The 12,165-nt window shown below is 51.9% G+C and overlaps 1 protein-coding gene across 1 annotated transcript; it reads left to right on the top strand.

Annotated features, from left to right (window-relative positions):
• Positions 1 to 2,677: 2,677 nt before the first annotated feature.
• Positions 2,678 to 11,747, top strand: LOC311373261 (anaphase-promoting complex subunit 1-like; the record flags this gene model as incomplete). Its single annotated transcript, XM_084490057.1, has 11 exons — positions 2,678 to 2,769; positions 3,212 to 3,360; positions 4,172 to 4,250; positions 4,960 to 4,993; positions 5,397 to 5,473; positions 6,798 to 6,976; positions 7,717 to 7,812; positions 8,920 to 9,059; positions 10,165 to 10,283; positions 11,036 to 11,166; positions 11,607 to 11,747. Coding segments are annotated over 11 exons (1,237 nt in total), but the record flags the coding sequence as incomplete, so codon positions are not given.
• Between the last annotated feature and the right edge of the window lie 418 nt (positions 11,748 to 12,165).

Genomic DNA, 12,165 nt, shown 5'->3' with positions numbered 1-12,165 from the left:
GACCAGTGGACCTAGACCAGTAGACCTAGACCAGTGGGCCTAGACCAGTGGCCTAGACCAGTGGGCCTAGACCAGTGGGCCTAGACCAGTGGACCTAGACCAGTGGGCCTAGACCAGTGGACCTAGACCAGTAGACCTAGACCACTGGACCTAGACCAGTAGACCTAGACTAGTGGACCTAGACCAGTGCTTGGACCTTGACCACTGGTCCTAGACCAGTAGACCTAGACCAGTGCTTGGACCTTGACCACTGGTCCTAGGCCGGTCAGGGCTCACTATAAAACATGCTTAAATATACTCCAGGGGTAAGTTAAGTGTAAAGTAAAAAGTAAGAGCGGTTGTCTCCAAAGAGAGCAGCCAGACACTCTGTTGTTCTCCTGCTGATTAGAAAGTATTGATCATCAGAGGCTAAGCAGCTAATGGGTTTGTGGTGCTAACAACAAACCTTCATCACCCGGTGGATGTCAGCCTCTCTCCCTGGGACAATCCATACTAGATATAGAATAAGAAATCTATATCTACATTGACATTATAATCTAATACATCACTTTGCTATCAACGGTGTTGTGGTGAACTAACGGTGTTGTGGTGAACTAACGGTGTTGTGGTGAACTAACGGTGTTGTGGTGAAGTAACGGTGTTGTGGTGAAGTAACGGTGTTGTGGTGAAGTAACGGTGTTGTGGTGAACTAACGGTGTTGTGGTGAAGTAACGGTGTTGTGGTGAACTAACGGTGTTGTGGTGAACTAACGGTGTTGTGGTGAAGTAACGGTGTTGTGGTGAAGTAACGGTGTTGTGGTGAACTAACGGTGTTGTGGTGAACTAACGGTGTTGTGGTGAACTAACGGTGTTGTGGTGAAGTAACGGTGTTGTGGTGAACTAACGGTGTTGTGGTGAACTAACGGTGTTGTGGTGAACTAACGGTGTTGTGGTGAACTAACGGTGTTGTGGTGAACTAACGGTGTTGTGGTGAAGTAACGGTGTTGTGGTGAACTAACGGTGTTGAGGTGAACTAACGGTGTTGTGGTGAACTAACGGTGTTGTGGTGAACTAACGGTGTTGTGGTGAACTAACGGTGTTGTGGTGAAGTAACGGTGTTGTGGTGAACTAACGGTGTTGTGGTGAACTAACGGTGTTGTGGTGAACTAACGGTGTTGTGGTGAACTAACGGTGTTGTGGTGAACTAACGGTGTTGTGGTGTAGTAACGGTGTTGTGGTGTAGTAACGGTGTTGTGGTGAAGTAACGGTGTTGTGGTGAAGTAACGGTGTTGTGGTGAACTAACGGTGTTGTGGTGAACTAACGTGTTGTGGTGAACTAACGTGTTGTGGTGAAGTAACGGTGTTGTGGTGAACTAACGTGTTGTGGTGTAGTAACGGTGTTGTGGTGTAGTAACAGTGTTGTGGTGAACTAACGGTGTTGTGGTGTAGTAACGGTGTTGTGGTGAACTAACGGTGTTGTGGTGTAGTAACGGTGTTGTGGTGAAGTAACGGTGTTGTGGTGTAGTAACGGTGTTGTGGTGAACTAACGGTGTTGTGGTGAACTAACGTGTTGTGGTGAACTAACGTGTTGTGGTGAAGTAACGGTGTTGTGGTGAACTAACGTGTTGTGGTGAACTAACGGTGTTGTGGTGTAGTAACGGTGTTGTGGTGTAGTAACGGTGTTGTGGTGAACTAACGGTGTTGTGGTGTAGTAACGGTGTTGTGGTGAACTAACGGTGTTGTGGTGTAGTAACGGTGTTGTGGTGAAGTAACGGTGTTGTGGTGTAGTAACGGTGTTGTGGTGAACTAACGGTGTTGTGGTGTAGTAACGGTGTTGTGGTGAACTAACGGTGTTGTGGTGTAGTAACGGTGTTGTGGTGAACTAACGGTGTTGTGGTGTAGTAACGGTGTTGTGGTGAACTAACGGTGTTGTGGTGTAGTAACGGTGTTGTGGTGTAGTAACGGTGTTGTGGTGTAGTAACGGTGTTGTGGTGAACTAACGGTGTTGTGGTGAACTAACGGTGTTGTGGTGAACTAACGGTGTTGTGGTGAAGTAACGGTGTTGTGGTGAACTAACGGTGTTGTGGTGAACTAACGGTGTTGTGGTGAAGTAACGGTGTTGTGGTGAACTAACGGTGTTGTGGTGAACTAACGGTGTTGTGGTGAACTAACGGTGTTGTGGTGAACTAACGTGTTGTGGTGTAGTAACGGTGTTGTGGTGAACTAACGTGTTGTGGTGAACTAACGGTGTTGTGGTGAACTAACGGTGTTGTGGTGAACTAACGGTGTTGTGTTGAACTAACGGTGTTGTGGTGAAGTAACGGTGTTGTGGTGAAGTAACGGTGTTGTGGTGAACTAACGGTGTTGTGGTGAACTAACGGTGTTGTGGTGAACTAACGGTGTTGTGGTGAACTAACGGTGTTGTGGTGTAGTAACGGTGTTGTGGTGAACTAACGGTGTTGTGGTGAACTAACGGTGTTGTGGTGAACTAACGGTGTTGTGGTGAACTAACGGTGTTGTGGTTAACTAACGGTGTTGTGGTGTAGTAACGGTGTTGTGGTGAACTAACGGTGTTGTGGTGAACTAACGGTGTTGTGGTGAACTAACGGTGTTGTGGTGAACTAACGGTGTTGTGGTGAACTAACGGTGTTGTGGTGAACTAACGTGTTGTGGTGAACTAACGGTGTTGTGTTCCACAGGGATCTCCGGTTGGAACAGTACATCGATCTGTACTGGAGAGACTACCCAGAATTCATCAGCAACCTCAATGACTCCTGTCTGATTGACCTGGGTAAGACATGTTTACTGTCCTCATGGCTGTGACCAGGGTAAGACATGTTTACTGTCCTCATGGCTGTGACCAGGGTTAGACATGTTTACTGTCCTCATGGCTGTGACCAGGGTTAGACATGTTTACTGTCCTCATGGCTGTGACCAGGGTTAGACATGTTTACTGTCCTCATGCTGTGACCAGGGTTAGACATGTTTACTGTCCTCATGCTGGCTGTGACCAGGGTTAGACATGTTTACTGTCCTCATGCTGGCTGTGACCAGGGTTAGACATGTTTACTGTCCTCATGCTGTGACCAGGGTTAGACATGTTTACTGTCCTCATGGCTGTGACACCAGCAGACGTCAACAGACTTCAGCTTCAGCGTGAGGGCAGAGTTCTGCTGAAGTGTGACCTGTTGGTGAAGGGAGTTCCTGATAGTCCTCTCTCTCCTCGCCCTCAGATCTGATTGGTCAGATGGTCCGTCCGTACTACCTGAAGGCGGAGCCTCCCAGTGTCATGGGCTGGTTCAGCAGCTGCCTCTGGGGGGAGGAAGTCCCGCCCTTCCCCTTCCTGCCAGGCATCTGTGAGAGAACCAGGCTGCTTGTTCTGGTACCTACCTGTCTGTCTGTCTGTCTGTCTGTCTGTCTGTCTGATATTTAATATAACTAGTTATGATCTCTATTCTACTAGAACTAGTTATGATCTATTTTCTAATAGAGCTAGTTATGATCTCTCTATTCTACTAGTACTAGTTATAATCTCCATTCTAGTTATGATCTCCATTCTATTATAACTAGTTATGGTCTCTATTCTACTAGAACTAGTTATGATCTCTATTCTATTATAACTAGTTATGATCTCTATTCTACTAGAACTAGTTATGATCTCTATTCTATTATAACTAGTTATGATCTCTATTCTATTATAACTAGTTATGATCTCTATTCTACTAGAACTAGTTATGATCTATTTTCTAATAGAGCTAGTTATGATCTCTCTATTCTACTAGTACTAGTTATAATCTCCATTCTAGTTATGATCTTCATTCTATTATAACTAGTTATGGTCTCTATTCTACTAGAACTAGTTATGATCTCTATTCTATTATAACTAGTTATGATCTCTATTCTACTAGAACGAGTTATGATCTCTATTCTATTATAACTAGTTATGATCTCTATTCTACTAGAACTAGTTATGATCTATTTTCTAATAGAGCTAGTTATGATCTCTCTATTCTACTAGAACTAGTTATAATCTCCATTCTAGTTATGATCTCCATTCTATTATAACTAGTTATGGTCTCTATTCTATTATAACTAGTTATGATCTCCATTCTAATGGAACTAGTTATGAATAATATTCTAACTAGTTATGATCTCCATTCTATTCTAACTAGTTCTCTGTTCTCTTAACTCAGAGTTATGCGCTGTACATCGTTGGAGACGTGGAGGCCACCTCCTCTCACCTCCCCAAGTACCTGACCAGACTCTCTGCAGGTGTGTGCGTGTGTTTGCGTATGTGTACGTGTGTGCGTGTGCATGTGCGTGCGTCTGTGTGCGTGTGTGTATGTGTATGTGTACGTGTGTGCGTGTGCGTGTGTGTGTGCGTATGCATGCATTGGTAAGTGTGCGTGTGAGTGCGTGTGCGTTGGTAAGTGTGCGTGTGCGTACCTGTGTGTGTGCGTGTGCGTTGGTAAGTGTGCGTGTGCGTACCTGTGAGTGCGTGTGCGTTGGTAAGTGTGCGTGTGCGTACCTGTGCGTGCGTGTGCGTTGGTAAGTGTGTGTGTGTGCGTACCTGTGCGTGCGTGTGCGTTGGTAAGTGTGCGTGTGTGCGTACCTGTGAGTGCGTGTGCGTTGGTGTGTGTGCGTGTGCGTACCTGTGCGTGCGTGTGCGTTGGTAAGTGTGCGTGTGTGCGTACCTGTGAGTGCGTGTGCGTTGGTAAGTGTGTGTGTGTGCGTACCTGTGCGTGCGTGTGCGTTGGTAAGTGTGCGTGTGTGCGTACCTGTGAGTGCGTGTGCGTTGGTGTGTGTGCGTGTGCGTACCTGTGCGTGCGTGTGCGTCAGAGCCAGACGGGTCACCAGTGGGTTAACTCGGTCTCTGATTCAATAGAAGATGCATTCAAATCCCTGGTGATGTCATCAGAATTCATCAGACTAACAGGAGCTAATCTCTCCCCCCCCTCCCCTCCCCCTCCCCCCCGAACAGGTCAGAAGACCAGCTCTGAACCAGCCAGCCAAAGGTAAACTATAATAAATATTGGAATAGTAGCAGGTTATAAAAAAGTCTGTTACTGGTCTTATCGCTCCACGTTCTGCGTGTTGTTACTGGTCTTATTGCTCCACGTTCTGCGTGTTGTTACTGGTCTTATTGCTCTACGTTCTGCGTGTTGTTACTGGTCTTATTTTTGTGGAGTGTGGAGCGGAGTGGTACCAGGTGTGGTCGTGCTGGTACCTGAGTGGTACCTGAATGGAACCAGGTGTGGTCGTGCTGGTACCTGAATGGAACCTGAATGGAACCAGGTGTGGTCATGCTGGTACCTGAATGGTACCAGGTGTGGTGGTGCTGGTACCTGAGTGGTACCTGAATGGAACCAGGTGTGGTGGTGCTGGTAACACCAGGTGTGTGGTGTGTTGTTCCTCCAGACCAGGTCCCAGTGGTGCAGACCAGCTCGGAGGTTCCAGTCTGGCTGAAAAACTCATTATTTGGCTCTCTTCATCAGGTGAGGCTTAGACTAATGTGTTAGAGTCTAGAGCTCTGATGAAAGGGTTAGTCTAGAGCTCTGATTAAAGGGTTAGTCTAGAGCTCTGATTAAAGGGTTAGTCTAGAGCTCTATGATTAAAGGGTTAGTCTAGAGCTCTGATTAAAGGGTTAGTCTAGAGCTCTGATGAAAGGGTTAGTCTAGAGCTCTGATGAAAGGGTTGGTCCACAGCTCTGATGAAAGGGTTAGTCTAGAGCTCTGATGAAAGGGTTAGTCTAGAGCTCTGATGAAAGGGTTAGTCTAGAGCTCTATGATTAAAGGGTTAGTCTAGAGCTCTGATTAAAGGGTTAGTCTAGAGCTCTGATTAAAGGGTTAGTCTAGAGCTCTGATTAAAGGGTTAGTCTAGAGCTCTATGATTAAAGGGTTAGTCTAGAGCTCTATGATTAAAGGGTTAGTCTAGAGCTCTATGATTAAAGGGTTAGTCTAGAGCTCTATGATTAAAGGGTTAGTCTAGAGCTCTGATTAAAGGGTTAGTCTAGAGCTCTGATTAAATGGTTAGTCTAGAGCTCTATGATTAAAGGGTTGGTCTAGAGCTCTATGATTAAAGGGTTAGTCTAGAGCTCTATGATTAAAGGGTTAGTCTAGAGCTCTATGATTAAAGGGTTAGTCTAGAGCTCTGATTAAAGGGTTAGTCTAGAGCTCTGATTAAAGGGTTAGTCTAGAGCTCTGATTAAAGGGTTAGTCTAGAGCTCTGATTAAAGGGTTAGTCTAGAGCTCTATGATTAAAGGGTTAGTCTACAGGTCTGATTAAAGGGTTAGAAAATATTTAACTGATATGCTTCCACTACATAAGTCTTCTAGACCACTAAGATCCTCTGAGACCAATCTGTTAATTATCCTCAGAGTCAACACGAAACATGGGGAAGCAGGATTTAGTTACTATGCAACAAATAGCTGGAATAAACTCCCTGAGGATTTAAGACTTGCCCCAACTCTGACAGCTTTTAAAACAAGACTGAAGACTTTTATGTTTGCTTTAGCTTTCTGCTAAATCTTAAATCTACAATGCTTCTATTTTTATTTTATTTTATTAGTAACTTTGCCTTTCTAAAATGCATTTTTATTAACTCTGCCTTTCTAAAATGTTGTTTTTTTAACTTTGCCTTTACTTTCTATCTATTTTACTTTTTACTTATCTATTATTTTATTTTATTGTATGACAATGTTTATATGTGAAGCACTTTAAGTCTGCCTTGTGTATGAAAAGTGCGTTATAAATAAAGTTGCCTTGCCTTGCCTAGTCTAGAGCTCTATGGCTTTAATGACGTCTCCTGTGATTGGTCAGGCTTCACCCTGAAGGACCTGGAGTCCGTCCCCTTTGGGGTGGCTCTGCCCATCAGAGAGGCCATCTACCGCTGCCGGGAGCAACCGTACTCTGATTGGTCCGAAGAGGTCTGCCTGCTGATTGGACGACAGGATCTAACCAAGCAAGCCCACAAGATGAGCCTGGCCAACAGCAAGACTGTGAGTGGAGTTCAGCCTAGCCCTAGCCCTGGCCCTGGCCCTGGCCCTGGCCCTGGCCCTATCCCTGGCCCTTAGCCCTAGCCCTGGCCCTGGCCCTTAGCCCTGGCCCTGGCTCTAGCCCTGGCCCTTAGCCCTGGCCCTTAGCCCCAGCCCTAGCCCTGGTCCTGGCCCTAGCCCTGGCCCTTAGCCCTGGCCCTGGTTCTAGCCCCGGCTCCTAGCCCTGGTCCTAACCCTAGCCCTAGCCCTAGCCCTGGCCCTTAGCCCTGGCCCTAGCCCTAGCCCTGGTTCTAGCCCTAGCCCTTAGCCCTAGCCCTGGCCCTGGCCCTGGCCCTTAGCCCTAGCCCTAGCCCTAGCCCCGGCCCTGGCCCTTAGCCCTGGCCCTTAGCCCTAGCCCTGGCCCTGGCCCCAGCCCTAGCCCTGGCCCTAGCCCTAGCCCTTAGCCCTGGCCCTGGTCCTAGCCCCGGCTCCTGCCTTATGACTGAAGCCCTGGAGGCAGACCCATTGTCAGCCCCGGTCACGCGGTGAGCCTCTGGACCGGCCCTGCAGCAGCACACTGAACCACAGCAGAGACACACAGAGAGACTCACCCCCCGCAGAAATCTGTTGTGTAACTTATAGGCTTGTGTAATCACGTGTGTGTGTGTGTGTGTGTGTGTGTGTGTGTGTGTGTGTGTGTGTGTGTGTGTGTGTGTGTGTGTGTGTGTGTGTGTGTGTGTGTGTGTGTGTGTGTGTGTGTGCAGTCAGTAGGCTCCGGCGTGTCCCTGGAGCCTTCCTCCTCCTCCTCCTCCACAGAAGCAGACGAGGAAGAGGACGGCATGTCTGACATCTCTGGGGAGGTAAACCAGTCAGCAAACCAGTCGGTAAACCAGTCAGTGAACCAGTCAGTGAACCAGTCAGCGAACCAGTCAGTGAACCAGTCAGCGAACCAGTCAGTGAACCAGTCAGTAAAAACAAAGTCACACCAGGAAGAGGACGGCATGTCTCACAGTACTGGGGAGGTAAACCAGTCAGTGAACCAGTCAGTGAACCAGTCAGCAAACCAGTCAGCAAACCAGTCAGTAAACCAGTCAGCGAACCAGTCAGCAAACAACAACCAGTCACACCAGGAAGAGGACGGCATGTCTCACAGTTACTGGGGCGTTAAACCAGTTAGGGAAGCAGAGGACTTCCTGTCATGTGAGACACTTCCTTAGCGTCGGCCCTCGTACTGCTGACTGAGCGCTAACCAGTCACCACACGGAGACGAGTCACGAGTGGACCGCCGTCTGCCCCCCCCCCCCCCTGCGGTGCAGCGGTGCAGCGCCCCCCCCTGGTGGGCCGCCGGTGGCACTGCAGCGGGGACGGCCCGTGTGGCTCCATGGGGAGTTTGTAGTTTGATGTTTTGATACCTTTTCCATTTTTCGAGTGCTGTGAGTTTTTATGCTGCTTATTATGCAAGATTAGATAATTAGTAATAATAATGATAATGACTTTATTCTATGAACCGTTTGGGGTTAGTAAAGATCTCCTCCTCTCCTCTCTCCTCCCCTCCTCTCTCCTCCCCTCCTCTCTCCTCTCTCCTCTCCTCCCCTCCTCTCTCCTCTCCCCTCCTCTCCCCTCACCCCTCCTCTCCCCTCACTTCTCCTCCTCTCTCCTCTCCTCTCTCCTCTCCTCTCTCCTCTCCTCCCCTCCTCTCTCCTTTCCTCCCCTCCTCTCTCCTCTCCTCCCCTCCTCTCCCCTCTCCTCTCCTCTCCTCCTCTCTCCTCTCTCCTCCTCTCTCCTCTCCTCCCCTCCTCCTCTCCTCCCCTCCTCTCTCCTCCCCTCCTCTCTCCTCTCCCCTCCTCCTCCCCCCCTCCTCTCCTCCTCTCTCCTCCCCTCCCCTCCCCCCCTCCTCTCCTCCTCTCTCCTCTCTCCTCTCCGCCCCTCCCCCTCCCCTCCTCCCCCTCCCCCCTCCTCCCCTCCAGGTGTCGGGGCTGATCTGGAGTCAGGACCAGCGCGTGGAGGAGGTGCGGCGTCTCCTCCAGAGCTCCAGGCCGGTGAGGGTCCGCGTGCAGCAGCTCCCCGAGGTCTCAGACCACGACTTCATCGAGGAGAAGGAGAACAAGTAGGACTGTCTCTCTCCCTGTCTCTCTCTCCCTGTCTCTCTCTCCCTGTCTCTCTCTCCCTGTCTCTCTCTACCCGACTCTCTCTCCCTGTCTCTCTCTCCCTGTCTCTCTCTACCCGACTCTCTCTCCCTGTCTCTCTCTCCCTGTCTCTCTCTACCTGTCTCTCTCTCTCTCTCTCTCTCTCCCTGTCTCTCTCCCTGTTTCTCTCTCTACCTGTCTCTCTCTCCCTGTGTCTCTCTCTCCCTGCTGGGCTCTCCCCGACTCTCTCTCCCTGTCTCTCTTTCCCCGACTCTCTTCCTGTCTCTCTCTACCTGACTCTCTCTCCCTGTCTCTCTCTCCCTGTCTCTCTCTCCCTGTGTCTCTCTCTCCCTGTCTCTCTCTCTCTCTCTCTCTCTCTCTCTACCTGTCTCTCTCTCCCTGTCTCTCTCTACCCGACTCTCTCTCCCTGTCTCTCTCTACCTGTCTCTCTCTCCCTGTCTCTCTCTACCCGACTCTCTCTCCCTGTCTCTCTCTCCCTGACTCTCTCCCTGTCTCTCCCTACCTGACTATCTCTCCCTGTCTCTCTCTACCTGTCTCTCTCTGCCTGACCCTACACGTCTCTCTACACCTGTCTCTCTCTCTCTCTGACTGACGGTCTCTCCTCCAGACTGCTCCAGCTGTGTCAGAGGACCATGTCTCTCTACCTGTCTCTCTCTCTCTCTGACTGACGGTCTCTCCTCCAGACTGCTCCAGCTGTGTCAGAGGACCATGTCTCTCTACCTGTCTCTCTCTCTCTCTGACTGACGGTCTCTCCTCCAGACTGCTCCAGCTGTGTCAGAGGACCATGTCTCTCTACCTGTCTCTCTCTCTCTCTGACTGACGGTCTCTCCTCCAGACTGCTCCAGCTGTGTCAGAGGACCATGTCTCTCTACCTGTCTCTCTCTCTCTCTGACTGACGGTCTCTCCTCCAGACTGCTCCAGCTGTGTCAGAGGACCATGTCTCTCTACCTGTCTCTCTCTCTCTCTCTGACTGACGGTCTCTCCTCCAGACTGCTCCAGCTGTGTCAGAGGACCATGTCTCTCTACCTGTCTCTCTCTCTCTCTGACTGACGGTCTCTCCTCCAGACTGCTCCAGCTGTGTCAGAGGACCATGTCTCTCCCCGTGGGCCGCGGTCTCTTCAGCCTCTTCTCCTACCAGCCCGTCCCCACGCAGCCACTTCCTGTCCCCAAGCTCAACCTCACAGGTGACCAGCAGCCACTTCCTGTCCCCCCTGTCTGTCCCGTCCCCTCTGTCCCCCCCCCTGCCCCCCCCTGTCCCCCCCTGTCCCCCCCCTGTCCCCCCCCCTGTCCCCCCCCTGTCCCCCCCCCTGTCCCCTCTGTCCCCTCTGTCCCCTCTGTCCCCCCCTGTCCCCCCCCCCTGTCCCCTCTGTCCCCCCTGCCCCCCCCTGTCCCCCCCTGTCCCCCCTCTGTCCCCTCTGTCCCCCCTGTCCCCCTCTGTCCCCCTCTGTCCCCCCTGTCCCCCCCTGTCCCCTCTGTCCCCCCCCCTGTCCCCCCCTGTCCCCTCTGTCCCCCCTGTCCCCCCCCCTGTCCCCCCCTGTCCCCTCTGTCCCCTCTGTCCCCCCTGTCCCCCCCTGTCCCCTCTGTCCCCTCTGTCCCCCCCCCCTGTCCCCTCTGTCCCCTCTGTCCCCCCTGTCCCCCCTGTCCCCTCTGCCCCCCCCTGTCCCCCCCCCCCCCCCTGTCCCCTCTGTCCCCCCCTGTCCCCCCCCTGTCCCCCCCTGTCCCCTCTGCCCCCCCCTGTCCCCCCCCCCCCCCCCTGTCCCCTCTGTCCCCCCCTGTCCCCCCCTGTCCCCCCCCCTGTCCCCTCTGTCCCCTCTGTCCCCCCTGTCCCCCTCTGTCCCCCCTGTCCCCTCTGTCCCCCCCCCGTCCCCCCCCGTCCCCCCCCCTGTCCCCCCCCCCCCCCCTCAGTGTCATGTTAATGAGGAGGTGTGTCCACCAGGCCGGGCTCCGCCCAGGAGCACCATGGTGGACCTGAGCAGCGGTAACATCGACGTCCCGGCCAACATGACGGCCTGGGCCAGCTTCCACAACGGGGTGGCCGCCGGTCTGAAGATAGCCCCCGCCTCCCAGGTACTGTAGCCCCGCCCCCCGGGTACTGTAGCCCCGCCTCCCAGGTACTGTAGCCCCGCCCCCCGGGTACTGTAGCCCCGCCCCCCGGGTACTGTAGCCCCGCCTCCTGGGTACTGTAGCCCCGCCTCCCACTCTCCCATATGCTCTTCCTCTCCTCTCCTCTCTCCTCTCTCCTCTCTCCTCTCCTCTCCTCTCTCTTCTCCTCTCCTCTCCTCCTCCTCCTCTCCTCCTCTCCTCCTCTCCTCTCTCTCCTCCTCTCCTCTCCTCTCCTCTCCTCTCCTCTCCTCTCCTCTCCTCTCTCACCTCCTCTCTCCTCTCCTCTCCTCTCCTCCTCTCTCCTCCCCTCTCCTCTCCTCTCCTCTCCTCTCCTCTCTCCTCTCCTCCTCTCCTCTCCTCCTCGTGTCCTATACATTGTAAGTGTTCTCTGTGCTGGTTGTCAGGTGGACTCTGCGTGGATTGCCTATAACAAACCCAAGAGTCCTGAACTGGCCAATGAGTACGCAGGATTCCTCATGGCTCTAGGACTCAACGGGCACCTCACCAAGCTGGCCACGCTCAACATCCACGACTACCTCACCAAGGTACACACACACACACACACACACACTACCTCACCAAGGTACACACACACACACACACACTACCTTACCAAGGTACACACACACACACACACTACCTCACCAAGGTACACACACACATACACACACACACACACCTCACCAAGGTACACACACACACTACCTCACCAAGGTACACACACACACTACCTCACCAAGGTACACACACACACACTACCTCACCAAGGTACACACACACACACACACACACACTACCTCACCAAGGTACACACACAATACCTCACCAAGGTACACACACACCAAGGTACACAAACAAACAAACACTACCTCAGCAAGGTAACAGTGTTGTAGTAACGGTGTTGTAGTAACGGTGTTGTAGTAACGGTGTTGTAGTAACCGTGTTGTAGTAACAGTGTTGTAG

Source organism: Micromesistius poutassou (assembly GCF_964030765.1).
Source record: "Micromesistius poutassou genome assembly, contig: SCAFFOLD_1563, whole genome shotgun sequence".
In the NCBI taxonomy this organism is placed as follows: Eukaryota; Metazoa; Chordata; class Actinopteri; order Gadiformes; family Gadidae; genus Micromesistius; species Micromesistius poutassou.
This window is presented reverse-complemented; position numbering and strand designations above follow the sequence as displayed.